Source organism: Teleopsis dalmanni, chromosome 1 (genome assembly GCF_002237135.1).
Source record: "Teleopsis dalmanni isolate 2A chromosome 1, ASM223713v2, whole genome shotgun sequence".
Taxonomy (NCBI): domain Eukaryota; kingdom Metazoa; phylum Arthropoda; class Insecta; order Diptera; family Diopsidae; genus Teleopsis; species Teleopsis dalmanni.
In genome coordinates, this window is record NC_051846.1 from 181516672 (window position 1) to 181533497 (window position 16826).

General features: G+C 29.6%; 5 protein-coding genes across 5 annotated transcripts in view; 2 read left to right on the forward strand and 3 right to left on the reverse strand.

The window, feature by feature from the left end:
• Positions 1-930: 930 nt before the first annotated feature.
• On the reverse strand, positions 931-4110 carry LOC119670542 (dystrophin-like). The gene is made up of 9 exons (XM_038080839.1): positions 3840-4110; positions 3563-3782; positions 3250-3499; positions 2903-3193; positions 2585-2840; positions 2443-2527; positions 2035-2152; positions 1861-1972; positions 931-1796 (listed from the first exon to the last, which is right to left on the reverse strand). Exons 1-9 carry the CDS (start codon positions 4000-4002, stop codon positions 1471-1473), a joined length of 1821 nt encoding a protein of 606 aa, XP_037936767.1. The 5' UTR covers positions 4003-4110; the 3' UTR covers positions 931-1470.
• A 1259-nt stretch (positions 4111-5369) lies between these two features.
• LOC119670543 (probable ATP-dependent RNA helicase DDX46) lies at positions 5370-9997 on the reverse strand. Its single transcript, XM_038080840.1, has 6 exons — positions 9798-9997; positions 9677-9730; positions 8663-8837; positions 7592-8609; positions 6528-7528; positions 5370-6460 (listed from the first exon to the last, which is right to left on the reverse strand). Exons 1-6 carry the CDS (start codon positions 9808-9810, stop codon positions 5470-5472), a joined length of 3252 nt encoding a protein of 1083 aa, XP_037936768.1. The 5' UTR covers positions 9811-9997; the 3' UTR covers positions 5370-5469.
• A 1329-nt stretch (positions 9998-11326) lies between these two features.
• Positions 11327-12727, forward strand: LOC119670545 (glucose-induced degradation protein 8 homolog). Its single transcript, XM_038080841.1, has 4 exons — positions 11327-11576; positions 11635-11857; positions 11930-12101; positions 12335-12727. Exons 1-4 carry the CDS (start codon positions 11456-11458, stop codon positions 12506-12508), a joined length of 690 nt encoding a protein of 229 aa, XP_037936769.1. The 5' UTR covers positions 11327-11455; the 3' UTR covers positions 12509-12727.
• A 14-nt stretch (positions 12728-12741) lies between these two features.
• Positions 12742-14110, reverse strand: LOC119670546 (nucleoporin Nup35). Its single transcript, XM_038080842.1, has 3 exons — positions 13784-14110; positions 13046-13727; positions 12742-12989 (listed from the first exon to the last, which is right to left on the reverse strand). The coding sequence occupies exons 1-3, from the start codon at positions 13932-13934 to the stop codon at positions 12848-12850; spliced, it is 975 nt and encodes a 324-aa protein (XP_037936770.1). The 5' UTR covers positions 13935-14110; the 3' UTR covers positions 12742-12847.
• A 1710-nt stretch (positions 14111-15820) lies between these two features.
• Positions 15821-16826, forward strand: part of LOC119670547 (chondroitin sulfate synthase 2-like) — a 30959-nt gene continuing 29953 nt past the window's right edge. The window contains exon 1 of the mRNA XM_038080843.1: positions 15821-16346. Within this exon, the coding sequence (XP_037936771.1) occupies positions 16092-16346 (255 nt within the window). The 5' untranslated portion in view covers positions 15821-16091. The remainder of the gene's footprint in view (positions 16347-16826) is intronic.

Here is a 16826-nt window from a genome sequence, read left to right on the forward strand (position 1 = left end):
TTTTGAGCATGCCATACGAAAGGAACTCAAAGCAGTGAATGATTTCATATCGAACAAAAATGAAACTGAAACCGAAAACTTTGTCGCACACCTTACAAAACTACAACTGGAAACAGATCTCTTGGCACAAGATTTGCAAGCTGTGTAAGATTTTTAAATTTAAACGAGATTATTGACAAACTATGATTGAAGTCTAATAATGCTGAATTAAACTTCTAATTGGAGACATTCCTATTTACAACAGAGTAACTATTGTCGGAGTCTAATAGTGCTAAATATAACTCGGGATTGGATTTATTCAAATTCATAATAGCAAAGTTTTCATCATCTAAGTATAATAGTGCTTAATTTTACTTCATATTGAAGGTATTCTAAAAGAGTCTAAAAGAGCTGAATAATACTCAGGAAAAAAGATATTCGCATTCACAATACAGTATCTATTGTCTAAGTCTAATAATGCTAAGTATACTTCGGATTAGATTTATTCGTACGAATAATAAAGTATCATTTGAAGCAGTTCTAATTAGTATTCGTTAAAAAAAAAATTACTTTATAACCGATATAGTTGTATACACATAACATACACATTTTGTAAATCGTTATTTTACTAAAAACGGCTTCTTATCAGCTCGACAACATACACTGGGTCTTCGCTTGTATCAGAATTATCCTTATTTCTCGCCACTGTTTTCAAGCTTTTCACGTTTAAAGCTAGTCATATAACAGTAGCCGGACATAATGTTTATTACATTGTTTAATGCTTATTACATTGAGATGAACTCAGTCATATATTAGCTAAAATTTTATTAATTAAATAAAATAGTGATGGAATATATAATAAATTAACTGTAAATTTCATTGTGGACACAATACAAAAACAGTATTTCTTGATATGAATATTATCACGATTTATTTATTATAAGTTATTTCGTTTTCTTTAATAAATACAATTACTAAATGTATCTAATTTCATGTATATACAAGCTGATGGGTTAGTTTAGTAAAATACTTATGATTATTGTTAATATAATTGATTTATATTTCGACTATAAAGTCATCTATAGTTGTAGTCAACTGCACCATTAAGCGTGCATATACATAAAATATATATTTCTGGTCATACAAATGAACTATAGTGGTAATTAATTGATAAAAGTAACTTAATTTCCTTACTATTTTACAAATATTAACTTAAACGTCACAACTTTGTAGTTAATTCGCCTATTTATAGAAATATAACTTTTCAATTCTATGTATCTAAATGTTTAATAATTATATTATTTTATATGTACACACTAAACTTAGTCAGTACAATTCTTGCATGCATTAATATATGAAATATAAATAAAATTTATTGTATATAAATATTATATAGAATTTTTTTTTACTTTAATATATGTTTAAACATTAAAACATTTACAATATAAAATTACTTACTACTATATAATTTCCTAATAAGAGTAGATACATTTAAGTGCTGCACCTACGACTTTCTTCACCTTTAATAATACTGTCTAAAACATTTTCCAAATTTTGAGTTGCTGCTGCTAATTCTGTATTATCGCTATATGAATCGTCAACTATTTCCTTTACTTTACTAAGCAGCTGCTTAAAGTTGTTCATTTCTGTGTCTCGTATATCGTCAGTATTTGCGTCAGGTAAAATACTTAATGCTGGATATGCTGTATGTGTAGTTAAAGATGTTCTTCTTTGGTTAAACCATAAACTTAAATCTTTAAGAGAGTAATCCGACTTATTAGCATCTAAGTAACTGCGATTTAGATCTGCACCATTTACTATATATATAGTTAAAAGTTTAAATATTTATTGCAGTATTTGGATTATAAGAATATATCTTACTTGAATGAGTTAGATTGTCAGCATCATCCACTGCAGTTGCTTTATTGACAAAACTGTTAGTTGAACGATTTGGTGTACTAGAACTTGGGAATGCGTTCGAAATATCAGCGTTCTATTTAAAAATAGAAATAATAAAATGTTAAATTTTAATACAAATTGACAAATATTGCTTACCGAAAAATTTCTCATTTCATTTATTATATCAACTAAAAATATGTGATGTGCATTTAGAAATTCGGAAATTTCTTCATTTGTCGCTGTTTTAACAGATTTTAATTGTAATTCCAATTTGCTGAAATAAAAGACAATAATAATTTAATAAAGTTGTACAAAATTTATATAATTTTTATCGCTTAAAAAAATACATATAGTTGTATTTTAATATTTTTGAAACTCCTGATGACTATAGAATATAGTCGAAATATTGATATAAATAAATAATTTTTTAAATGCTAAGTTTTTCAAAATTATTAATACAATTTTGGTCATTAAAACAATAAATTATAAAAATTCCTGAAATAATTTTCTAGGTTTGAGAGGTAAAACCTATTCGTAAATCGTAAAAATGCAAATAAAACTTACATATTTTGTTCGTCTAATTTATTAATCAATGTTTGCAATCTTTCGGATGTGCTAATTGCCACTGTTGTTAAGCCAGCTATGGATGCTGTAAAGATTTAAAATTATTAGTTTTCTAAAATATTTAAATTATTTTCATACATACGCTCTAATTTATTGATTTCATCTAATTTATTTTCATCTTGTGCTTTTTGCGGTAACTCCTTTTTTGAATCAGCCAACTTCTCTGCTCCTGGAGCTGATTGTGGCATATTATATGTATGGTGATTCATTGGTAACGTTGCCATTTCAGTGCCCATTTCATTATCATTACAAAAACCTTTACTTTCTTCGTTATTATTTGAAAAAAACATATTACATAATTTTGCAAAAAAATTCGAATATTTTTTTGGTGGTAAGTCCTAAAATAATATAATATGGAGATATTATACCAAAAAATCTCATTTTTCAAAGTCTTACAAACCTCACTGAATACCTCGAACATACGATGGCCTATTTCGTGTTTATTAGTTGCGTATCCAGTTGCAAAACATTTTAAACACAAAGACAAATTCTTACATATTTGGCATTTAAATCGGATACCTACAATTTTCTCGGTATGACATGAAGCACAAATATTGTTATGTATTAATTTCTCGGTATCCTCAATACGTTTAATTAAAGCAATTAAATTTGCGTATATCAGAAAACGTGTCTGCGTCTTTGTCCATAAGCAATGAAATTGATATAATGTAAGACCAGCTGAGTTGTGGCACTATAAGTAAATACAATTTAACCGATTTTTCTCTAAAGAAATTTTGGTACACGCACCCTTTCATAACATTGATCCAAAACCTTTTTGATGTTGTGATTTCCATATCCATTACCTTCACCAATATAAGTAAATATTTTTATTAAAATATTAAGTAATGTAGCAAAACTTAATATGGATACGCAGTTAGTTTTCTCATCTTTGACCAAATTAAAAAATTCTTCAATGAACTGTTCAGATAAGTGAAATTTACATAATAAAAGCAATGTCATTTTTATTTCCAATAAAGAAACTGAATGCCTTCGTCTCCTAAATATATATTGAAATGCATAACATTAGATTGCATTAATAAAAATATTAACATTTACTTACGGATCAAATATATCCCAAAAATAATTTGATAGTACAGATGTTGCTGATTCCAAGTTGTACGTAGCAAATTTTGTAAAATGTCCTAATTTTTCACAAGCAAAGTATATATCACGTATGAGTGAGGTCAGTTGAAATGGCGGCACCATTAAACTACTGTGGGCTTCACGTATACCATGCCTTTCCAAAACTGCTAAAACTAACTTATAAGGTATATTTGCAGCTATAAAAAAAATAAAATTACTAATAATTACTGATAAATTTTTCTCAAATTACACACTGAAAAGCAATTTTTGCAGCGCAACAAATTTGGATGCACAACGATAAACGGTGAATTTATATCTCCCGTAATCCATTTGTAAATGTCTCATTATCGTAGGTAGTTTGGGATCACCAGGTTTTGGTAATACTTTGTTACTTTTATAATCCATTTTGTGTGCCATGTGTGCAGAAAATAACTTCTTTATTCTAAATACTTAATTTAATAACACTTGTATTGATATGGTTTAAAGTGCGTGCCTTTATTTCCCGTTCGTTACTGTCAAATTTAAATTAAATTTTTTTTTCATATGTTGGTTGCACTGATAATGTTGAACTATTGTGCATATTCACAATAGATCAATGTTCCTTGTATTTTAAGAGATTAAATAATTTATTTTATTAAGTTGTAAATATAACAGATATAAATTAAATAATACGTTAAATTAAATAATGTTAAAATATTAACATAATGAAACTCTCACTGCAACTAAATTTTATAAACAACAAACAATAAAATGTTTTCACATATAATCATAATTTTATTATTATATATAAATAACATTTTGAACAATATTTTAAAATTCAAATCAAGTTTTTGCTAATAAAAGTTATTCTATAAATTTATTAAGATTATAAGGTTAATAAAATTGTGTAGAATTGATTAGGACTTAACGAAACAATAAATTTTCTTTAGGATCTTTTTTTTGTTAAATAGATAATGAATAATATTTAGGAGTAAGTAACTGAATACTTAAAATATTTGTGGACTTAAATGGACTGTGCTTAGTAGCACAACCGTCTTTTGAGATCGGACACAGATTAAAGTTCCAGTGGTGTTTGTTTGGGATATATTAGCAGTAAAACTATGATAAATATGCTACCTTTTATTAGCGACACTTATACATAATAGAAATCAATAATACCGCCCATGCGGTAAATATGGAAAGCAGAAAGTAAAGAAAACTAAAACATCTCTTTTTGTTAGTACTGGATTATCACAATAAAACATTTGGGGGCTGCACAATATGACAACTTTCTATGAATAGCACTTCAAAAATCAGATTAAATTCGTAATATGCTACATTATATCCACGATAAACTTACATAGTCTAACTCAATCTGGTATTGACCAATAGTCAATTGGTCTCTCATAGCCAGCTAGATCAACTTAATATAATCTATTACCAATCTTTATTTACATTTGCATGTACCTACCACATACTAAAAATTTTCTTAATTTATTGATTATCTTTATTTTATAAATATTTATTAGGGTATTTACTTTTTAAAGAACAATCAATTGATGTTAATCAGCACGCTTATAATGAGAAACACTGATTTCTTTCGTTCATGTGGTCAGGATTCTCTAGAGATAAAATATTTATTATTCCATCAATTTAATATTGTATTTATACCTTGTATAAAAATATATAGAGACGAGTTTATAAATTATGTTTAATTTGACCAAAGTCCAAAAAGAAACATAAAAATCAAAACAAATACATAAATTCATATCTAAACGAATGTATTTATTTCTACTTATTAAATATATAATTTAATGTAGAAAAAGCACATGCAAAACTTAAATAATCTTACAAAGTGAAATGAGATAAATCCGACATTTCCTCATATAATTGTAAGGTTTACTACTAGAGAACCTTATATCTGTTTTTGTTAAAGACGTGATGTGCAGAACTAAGTTTTAGCAATTCTTCTTTTATTAGTCGTGTGATCTCACGTTTTGCTTTTTGCACCGCCAATTCACTGCAACTTTCAATTGCTAGATATAGTTTACGTTCTCCTTCTGGCGGATTCTTACCAGTAGGCACATAAGTACCACGTACTGTTAAACCTGCTTCAGAATATTCAGAAATTTGTGCCAAAGCTTCTTTAGATGTAACTTTCCAGCGTGCTTGCTGAGGAAAGTCGTTTATTTCTAATTCTTCTTCATATTTTGTAAATGAGTTGGCTTGATTCGGCATTAATCCTGCAATACCTTCCTCATCATCCTTAGGTTGATAGTTTAACTTATTATTTAATTTAGCAGCTAACTGTTCAACTACAGTTCGTGCCGTTAATATTGGCGGAGCTGTAGTAGTGCCTTTTAGTATTGTTTCCGGTGCAAGATTTTTAGTTGTACTTATTTTCGAAGCAAGACGTTTTGCAAGTTCAAGTTTGTCTGAACCGCCAGCCATTGTTACTATAGGTGCGGCAGTAGCTGTAGTGTTTGCTGTTGTAGAAGCTAATGTTACAACCGGTATAGAAGTATCTTTTACAGTTCTCTTTGCTGCAAATAATTGTTCTATTTGTTGATCTATATCTTGTTCAATATCTTCTTCATCATCAGAATCAGCTAAACCTAAAGCAGCTTTTTGTAGCTTTTTGCTTTCTTTAGCCGCATTTGCTTCTTGTTCATCGAATTTAAAACCTTTTCCACTAAAGCCACCGCCAGTATGAACTTTCTTGCCTTCTGCTTCTTGTGCTTCTTTATATTCTGTCCATAATTTTTGCAAATCTTCTGGTACTTCTGTTTCTGAAAGTTCTAGAGCGCGGATTATATCACCTGCATATCGGGCTTGTTCATTCGTTAAGAAAGTCCATGCCACACCTTTATTTCCAGCACGTCCAGTCCGACCACATCTGTCAATTAAAAAAAAAGTTGTTAAACGAAAAATTTACTTTAAATTGATATTTATGTAAAATGTACCTATGAACGTAATCCTCATAATGATTTGGTACATCATAATTAACCACTAATATGAGGTCTTTAACATCTAACCCTCGTGCAGCTACCGATGTAGCTATCAGTAAACGCACTCTTCCCGATTTAAAGTCTATAATCGTCGAATCTCTATCAAACTGGTCGATACCACCATGTAAACTCATACAGGGATATGATGCTTTCATTAGATCTTTAAGTAATATATCTGCGTTTTCTTGTTTATCAACAAAGACTATTATACTGCCCTCTTCCTGATAATGTCCTAGCAGTTCCAACAATTTAAAGAATTTAGCATCATCTTCAAGAATGGCTACATGCTGCTCAACATCTTTGCAGACAACAGAACGACCGCCCACAATAACTTCTATTGGTCTTTTTAAAATGCGTCGAGCTAAGGCTTCCATTTGACGTGGAAATGTAGCACTAAACATGACAGTTTGTCTATCGGGCCTCACATTATCTATTATACGCATAACTTGCGGTTCAAAACCCATATCGAACATACGATCTGCTTCATCTAAAACAACGTATGTAACACGCCGCAAATTTGTAACACGACCTGAATTAGCAGCCAACATATCTATCATACGACCTGGAGTACACACTATAATTTCAGCACCACGTTTTAACTCAGCTATTTGTTCAGATATTCCCGTGCCGCCATATACGCACACTGGCCTCAGTGTTAAACTTTTCGAAAACCGTCGTATATCTTTGCCAATTTGCATGCACAATTCTCGGGTTGGCGCCATAATAATTGCGATTGGTCCATCACCATCTTCCAAGCGCGGTTGGTCCAATATATGCCTAAACATTGGTAAAATAAATGCGAGCGTTTTACCACTGCCAGTTTTAGCAATACCTATTAAATCCCGTCCAGACATAATAGCTGGAATTGCTTGACACTGTATTGGAGTAGGTTTCTCAAATCCAAGTTTTCGCAAAATGTCCATTTCTTTTTTACTTACACCGCATTGTGCCCATGTCTAGAAGGTAAGATTGTTAAAAAATTTATATTAAAAACTACAAATTAACATATTTATATATACCTTAATTGGCTTCGGGCAGCCTTTTCCTTTTACTTGTATACCTTCTAGATCAGCACGATATTTTTCTACCTCTTGTTGCGACATACGTACCAACTCTGGTACCTCGACATAAAAATTTTTTCGAAAAGATGAGTAATCAACACCAGAGTGATCAATTTTAGCTAATTCTTTTTTGTGCTTATTTGCTAAGTTCGCAGCCGTATCTTTAATGTCTTCTAACTCTTCTTCGCTAGAATACTCCAAGCTATCCATATTCTGTTCTATTAATTCACCTTTATTGATAGTTTTCGTCGTTTTTTTAGCAACACCAGTTAAGATAACTACTCCTTGTTGCTTCTTAGGTTGACTTATAAAATTATTTACCTTACGCACTTCTTTATCAACCTCCTGCATATATGCATCTAAGGGATCAATATCATCATCCTCTTCTTTCGTTTCAATTTTTTCTTCAACAATTATTGCGATTTCCTTTGGCTTTGGTTTATCTTTTTTATATTTCTCTTCTTCATCCTCTTCTTTTATTTCTTTGATGCTCAAAAATTTAGATGGGGGAGGTGATTCGGCCTCTTTTCTGATATCATTTGTAGCATTATCTTCCTCTTCAGATTCATCTTCCAAACTCCATTTTTTAGCTGTGGCAGCCGAAGGTGGAATCAAACTTTTTAAATCTTTTTTATTGGATTCTAATTCTTTAAGCTTTCTTTCTGCTCTCCAACGTTCGATTCGTTCTCTTCTTTTGATCATTTCTAATTCTAAACGGCGTTGTTCTTCCTCTTTATCGATTTCCTCCTCAGAAGAAGAACTGCTAGACTCCTTAATAATAACCGGAGGAGAAGCTACACGTCTTGATCCCGAATCACGATCTCGATCTCGATCCCGTTCACGTTCGCGTTCTCTTTCACGTTCACGTTCACGCTCTCTCTCTCGCTCACGATCCCTTTCTCTTTCTTTCTCCCATTCTTTTTCACGTTCTCTATCTCTATAATCGCGCTGTTCTCTTTCTATTTGCCTTCTGTCACTATAATAATATTTGAATTATAATTATTTATAAAACTCTTTGTTAACACTTACGCTCTGTCGCGTTCTCTTTCTCGTTCATAATCCCTAGATAAAGACCTCGATCTTGTACGCCTCCTTCTCTTTTCATCGCGTCGTCTATCCCCGTCTCTATCGCGGTCCCTCTTACGTTCATCACGGTTGCTCCGACTGCTACCATTGTTTCCATTTCTCGCAGACCTACTTTCGCCTACAAATTTATATTAATAATATATTAATTAATTATTAATTATGTAATTTTCATTTGAAATATTTTAAAAGAAATACGCAAGTTACCATTAGTTATCATTAACTTAATAGAAATATTAGTTAAACTTGGACAAATTCCAATAGTAATAGAACATAATGCATCTCAATGAAGAAAGTTATAGTTATCTTGTATATATATAAGTATTTCATATAAACTGTGAGTGGCGTAAAAAAATTTGACCGAATATGGGACCGAGGTCAACATAACAATTTGTAAAGTCATCAAGATTTGCGGAAATTGGTTTGCAAATAATTTGTACTATAACTTTACTAAATCATTTTGAAGAAATATATAAATGATCATTTATATATTTCTATTATCATTTGCCATATCTTGCTGAACGAGGATATATATTAATTTATTATTATTTAATGCTCTGACTTCTTAATGTATAAGGAATGACAAATGAAGTAAATTATAAATTCCGAAAGTGTTATAATTTTTATGCAATTTTGCATACATTTGCAGGAAATATAATAAAAATGATATAACATAATCATTTGTTCTCATAACATTAATAGAAGATAAATAAGGTCAGATGCGATTTAAAATATGTTTTTGGTTTTTTATGTTAAACTAATAAAATATGCCATTCAGTTGCAAATATCATATAAACACTATTTATCCAGTTACAGTTTATAGTTAAGATTAAAACATTCATCCATTTTATTTATTTGTGATGTCACATTTCAACTGAACTAAAAAATTATTAATAACCGATAATTTAGGAGTTGTGATATAAACTGTATTAATGTATTATAATTATAAATTATTTATACCATTTCTTGATGACCTCTCTTTAGAACGCGATCTGTATCGTCGGCGGTCTCGATCTGAATATTGAAAAAAACAAAATATTTATATAAAATTAAAAAATAATATTTTCACACTTATTCTTACCTTCTGATCCCATTGATGAAATCGATTAATATATGCTCATAAACTTGTTTAATCAAGATTAAAATAAATGAAAATAATATATAACTTACGAATTAAAATTATGAAATAAAAGTTTTTTAGTATCTTATTTTCACTTTTTGATTAATAATAAATTTCCATTAAGATATGCCAATCAAATCACATACCATAAAGTTTTAGTATTTACCGATTGTCAAAAAACTCACGCTCGCTTGAACAGAGTTGCCTACTCAACGAAATTTTCTTATATAAATTAATTATAAATTGGTATACTAATATATTAAATTTATAAACAAAATTTTTTTATAATATGTATACACAATAGCTTATCTTACAAGAAAAGTTTAACTTTCAGGAATAGTGAAAAAAAAAAGAAAAAGACATTTTGGTTTTATTTTATATATTAACTGTTCAATATGATTCACTGCCATGAATTTTTATTATTTAAATTTAATTTTACTGGTAAATAAAAAAAATATTTAAAATTTTCGCCCATTTTTTTGTATTCTTCAAATGAAAACACAGTTACGGTACGACTACATTGCATTCGAATTTTGTATAGCGTGTTCGTACATATATTTTTCGTACGAACACGTCGCATGTTGCGGTTACGTTGCTCTAAATTGATAGTTTTGCTTTGTTTTGAAAACAAAATGGATAGTGAAAATGAAATTAAGCGGATAATTTTTTATTAAATTATTTATTAATTTTAAATAACAAAAGATGAATTTGGTTGCATAATTTTTACTCATCAAAGTATAAAAATGCAGAGTTTGCCTATTCCATTACCAAAGGAATTTACAACACACAATTTATTTCCTAAAAGTAGTATATATTTTTGAATGCATTTTAAACAACATATTTTGTTTAATGAAATGTTTACGTAAGAAGACAACTCATCGCACGAATTGTTTTCAGCAACTGTAACCACTCACATATGTTAACGTACATTTAATTCCTTCGTAAGAACACGCATGCCGAAATTCGTATGCAATGTAGACGCCTCACACTTAAAATTGTTATAGTTATAATACTAAACAGAATAACATTAAAAAATATGAATTCGTTTTAGACATAAGTTTTCAATTTCTGAAATTGAAAAAGTAAATTGTCTTTTATCAAATGGACAATATAATTTTTTTTAAAGTGTGTTCAGATGTAAATGATTTTTATTTCAAACTTGTATCGTCACACTTTCTTGTATTAAATAAATAAAAATTATAAAATAAAACAAAATAAAAACTAAATTTGTGTTGTATTGTATTTTCTTGTAAAAACAAGAAAAGCGAAATAAAATTACTTTACTTTAAAATTACTGTCCGTTTGTTAAAATTACTTTATTAATGAAAATACGAAATTGTTTGAATATGCTATTAGTAATAAAATGAAAAGTAGCAATTTTTGGAACATTTTATATACTCGTAACTGTCAAATAATACATTTAAAAAGTTTTTAAGTTTCATCCCTGCTTCTAATATTTATCTATCAGTAGAAAGTGACATTTCGTTAGTAGAGAAAATTAAAACACAAAGGAATTGCAGACAACTTGCATTATTGTTTGTAAAAGTAAAACATATTTTTTTTTACAAGATTTTTAAATAAACGGCTTCAAAATTGGCAAAGCAAGGAAAAGTAAAAAAATGAGTTATAACGACAAGAACGAGTGTATTACAAAAGATGAGTGGATGCTACGTTTGGAACATCATTTTCCATTTAAGCAAGCAGACATGAACCGTTTAATAATGAACTATTTAGTGACAGGTAAAAATATTATCAGTTAATAGAAGAAATTATTTTTAGCAAGTTTTTCATTTTAAAGAGGGATTTAAAGAGGCTGCTGAAAAATTTCAGCATGAAGCAGGTCTGGAACCATTGATTGAGCTAAATTCGCTAGATGATCGCATATTAATTCGCGAAGCTGTCCAAAATGGTCGTATACAAGAAGCAACTCATTTGGTTAACCAATTACATCCTGAATTGCTTGACAATGATCGTTTCTTATTCTTTCATTTACAACAATTACAATTAATTGAATTAATTCGGTACGTTTACTATATCGTAAGAGGGTACTACGATTTTTATAATTCATATATGTTTATATATATATATAATAGTGGTGGAAAAATCGAAGATGCATTGACATTTGCTCAAACAAAGTTATCAGAAGCGGGTGAGGACATTCCAGACATACTACCTGAGTTAGAACGTACGTTAGCATTATTGGCGTTTGAAAAACCACAAAACAGTCCTTTTGCTCATTTATTAGAACAAACTCACCGACAAAAGGTATGTAGTAAATCAATAAATAGTCTTAATATTTGCTTAACCCTATTACCAAATATGTAAACTGAAATGCAAATTTTGGGACACAATCATTTAATTTTAAGTTCTAAGAATCTTATATAACATATTTGGACTTTGAAGTTAATCTGCTTAAGTTTATGGACTTTTTCTTAATTTTTTGTTTTAAATAATATTAAATATTATTATTTTAAATAATAATTTCTTATTTTCAATAGATTGCCAGTGAATTGAATGCTGCAATTCTGAAATGTGAACACAGTGCAGAATCAACGCCAAAGGTCATGTTTTTACTAAAATTAATTTTGTGGGCTCAGTCTAAGTTGGACAGTCGTGATGTTAACTATCCCAAAATGAAGGATTTGGAAAATGCCCTAATCGATCAAAAGTAAATGATGTAGCTGCAACTTGTTTTAATTAATGTTTGGAATTCGAAAGTTTCATTTTAAATAAGTTAAGAAAAATAATCTTTTTTTATTTCTTTATACAAAAAATATTTATTTGTTTAATATTAATAGTTTATATAGAAAAACAATTATTTTATTAATCATAATATTATTAAAATTTTTTAATTTAAAACAGAAATTATTGAAATAAAAAACAATATATAAATACTTTAATCGTTTTCTTTTACATTATTGACAAACTGTAGTTTGAAACATGAATTTTTAATAAACGTGGACATATTACCATATATTAAACTAATTCAGAAAATTTTTATTTATATGCTGCTACCAACCGAAAAATAAATCAATAGCTTTGTTCATGATTCCAGAGCTCCTTTGAGCGATACTTTGATTTTGTGGAGTTAAAACATCTTTGCTCGCTACAGGTGTAGATGGATGTGCCAAATTCCTTATTTTTGGAGTAGATCTGTTAAATAAGTTAATAAATATTTTGAAACAAGAGTTTTTAATCATATAACTTACGGTATACTATCGACCATGTTTTCTTTCTCAACAATTGAACGATCTTTACACCGTGTTACTCCTATCATAATATTCTGTGTAATTATTTTTTCGTTGAAATTCAAAGCTCTATCACATTCAACAAGTGAAGAGTATTTTATATGGACCCAATTACCATTTTGTGATGGAAAAATTTTGTCAACTATTGTGCCACACTGCGAAAAATGCTGTAAAATCGTCGAAATGGAAGTGATTGGAAAACCAAAAACAGTTATCCACAAAGTTGACTGAGTCTGTGGCGATAGACACACTGGAGCTAAAGGTGATAACATTGATCTTGACATATGTGTCGTGTTATTTGCACTTATTCGAGAATCATTATAAAAATTTGTTTGTTGATTCGATTGATAACTTTGGTTAAGTCCAAAACCACTAACATTATTAGATTGTCCAGGTGTGCCGAATTGTGGCAAATGTGCATTGCGCACCGGAGTCTGAACTTGAAAGCGTTCATTTCGCAATGTGTCAAAAAGTCCTTGAGTTGGAGGACCAGATATACTTGAATTATGATTCTGCATGGAAGTATTGTTGAAATTCGGTGTCCCACCACAAGATGGCGATTGTTGGTAATTACCAAAGAGTGTTTTTTGCCCTAAAACTTGTCGATTTTTATCTTTAGGCGATACGGGTCCAGTGGGTGTTGCTGAAAAAAATTAGTGTTATTTGTATAGTCCTTTTATACTCCTTGAATAAACCTACCATTACTAAATGATACATTTCTACCGCCTTTATTTGGAGAAAGAGCATTTTGTGTACCTTGCACAGTTGGATCACCCATCAAAAATGAAGGCAGATATGGACTTGATGTTGCTGGACTACCGCTTGGGCTTCCTAAATTCATTGGTTCCATTGTAATGTACAAGTTTTACTTAAAATATTTGCGGAGTAAAGAATAAAAATTTGTACACAAATTGCACGCAGATCAAATATTGTGAATTGAAGAATTTTCAAAATGTATCAAAAATATGTTGCCACCTTTTTAAAAGCGTATATTGAAACGCAGCTCTAAAATTAATTTACTTTACATGTGAAGTAAATCTCTAACATAATTATATATTATTTTGATTGTTTTATATCAACGAAGAATTTATATGAGAAAAAAAAACACTTTACTGAATTTATAATAATAGCCATATTGTCATATTGTCACATAATTTATGTCCTTGACATTATGGATAACGATAAATATATAAACTAATCGATTTTGACAAAAAATTTTTATAATTTAAAAATTTAATATTAAAATATTAGTAATGGGCATGTTATGATAGCAGTCATATCAAGCAATTGTTGTTGTTTTCAATACAAAATTAAGTCAGCTGTCAGTGTCAAATTTTCATTTTACATTGAAAGCAACAACAATTGCGGTGACATGGCAGATAAAAGAATATATAACATAAATATAGCTAAGCCAAAATTGGAGACAAGTGGAAATGAACGAGAATGCACTTGCTAAGAAGTAATTAATTACTCTGTGTAAGGGGTTATTGTTACCACGATTGTATCTCATATCATCAAGCAAATCGATGGGAAATTGAGCTGGGCAAAGCATATCAGGAAAAGATTATGACGTCTAATAAAGTATCTTCGTGCTAGACACAACAAAAACTCGAGGTTAGAATAATTATAGGTAACGGAGTTGAAGAAATGTCTGCCATCGTGTCTGTAGGTGTAGTTAATGCAGTCTCGAAGTCATGTCCTTTCGGAATGACTTTAGCAAATACTGTCTCGAAGAATTCCAATGTAATAATTATGAATGTATGTTTTGATAGAGATAATATTTTATAGAAATAGAGAAAATTTAAATCCGAATCAAAACAATTTTCAAAATAGAACAATATAAAGAACAATATAAAATTCAATCTAGTATTTTTCATATGTAAAAATTAATATGAAATATGTTATAATAGGTCTGTTCCACGAGCTACTCGTAGTAAAACTCAAGTAAAACACAAGTAAAGTACGAACTGAGAACGTAACGCAATTAAAGTACCAAATTACGCTTCTTACACAGATTTTCATGGAACAGCTTCGTGTAAAGTCTGGTGAAAACATCAGTGCCGCGCAAATAAACAATACAAAAATTTAAATTCAAACAAACAACAACTGATTCACACATCACACAAATTTTTGTTTTAAAAATTTGTTTTATTCAAAAAGTCACTGACTTATCAAACCGCCCTCGTACATTAACTTGCTTTGCTTTTAATAGTTACCAAATATGAATACAAATTGTGTTGTTATAGTTATATGTTACAATATTAATAAAATTAATTTAAATACAGGGTATTATTTTTTTTATTTTTATTTATTATAATTAATTACAAAATGTAAAATCTTATAACTAAAATAGGAAGAATGAGCGCTAGCTGCCAGGGCTTTCAGCTCGAAATACGGGGTATTGACAAAATTAGAAAGAAATTTCCATTTCGTTTAAATCGTAAAATATATGGTGGGTAGCTTTGTGTCTTTTTTGTTTAGTCTCTGATTGTATACAACAAGTTGTCAGTTTGACAACGGATCTGCTCGTGTGAGGTTGTTAAGCGGGTTGTGCAACGGATAGCGCTGTGTTATTATTCGTTCAATCGATCAGTTAAACGTATTTTTTAATTAAATTTTCATTACCAGTCAATTTCAAATATAAAATCAGAGAATAATAAAAAAATGTCTCTAATAGTTAGAGTGTATAATATATAATCAATAAAATAACTAATTTATCAATGTGAGAGGAAATTGCCAAAAATATAAAAAGGAATAATTGTTCTTTTAGCGAAAAAAAAAAATTGCTGCCGCAGAAGCGTGCAAAATGAATCCAATTGATTATGTGTGCGTAAAAAAAGATGAAAGATCATTGCCAACATCGTGACAGCAACAGTTGTGAGTGTTTGTCTTTTACTCCCGCCACTTGCCAACGTCTCGTTGAGCTTATTGAGCCTTGAATAGTAGTAAAATAAATCCTTCATTTTGCTCGTGTTTGTGTCCTTAAGATAAAATTAAAATAAATTAAATGATATTCAAATTTTCGCGTTATAAAAAATTGCTTAACATGCGTAGATCTGCATTCAGTCGCAATCATTATTTTATTTTCGGTTTACTACTTGGTCTTGTACTCAGTTTCTATATACCGCAAAATATTTGGGAATTAGTACAGCAGGAGGAATGTCCACAAGAAGCAGCAGAAAACAGTCTAATCGAAAAATTTGGTCAAGAATTTGAGCCACATTTAAATTTGATAAATAAGCCGCTTGCAGCCAAAAAACCGGTAAGTTTATGTGTTTGGCTTATGCCTACATAGAAGCTTAAGTATTTGTCAATAAAAAGTTATTGGAAACCATCGTCCGATTTTTGTTTACTCTTCTAATTAACTTTCTTATTTCGATGCACAATGTTGCTATTGCTGTTTTTGTTGTTGTTGGGCGCTGTAGCCAATCGGGTTTTATTGCTTTTACGACCACCACTTGTTGCCGGTAATAAAAAACATGCATAGGATATGTGCTTCTTCTTGTTTGTTTATTTGTTTGAAATATAAAACTCATATTAAATTCCCATTAACGATTAACTCATTGGTTGCAAATTTTTCAAAATAATTTTATACGTAATTCAAATTTCATTTTTAAAACAATCAATTATTTTTTATATTTGCTGATATAATTTTATTGACCTGCTTATCAGGCTTTGAACACGTCACACGTTTTTTATGTAAATGCGTGCGTTTATGTATTTTGTCAAAATAACTCAGGGG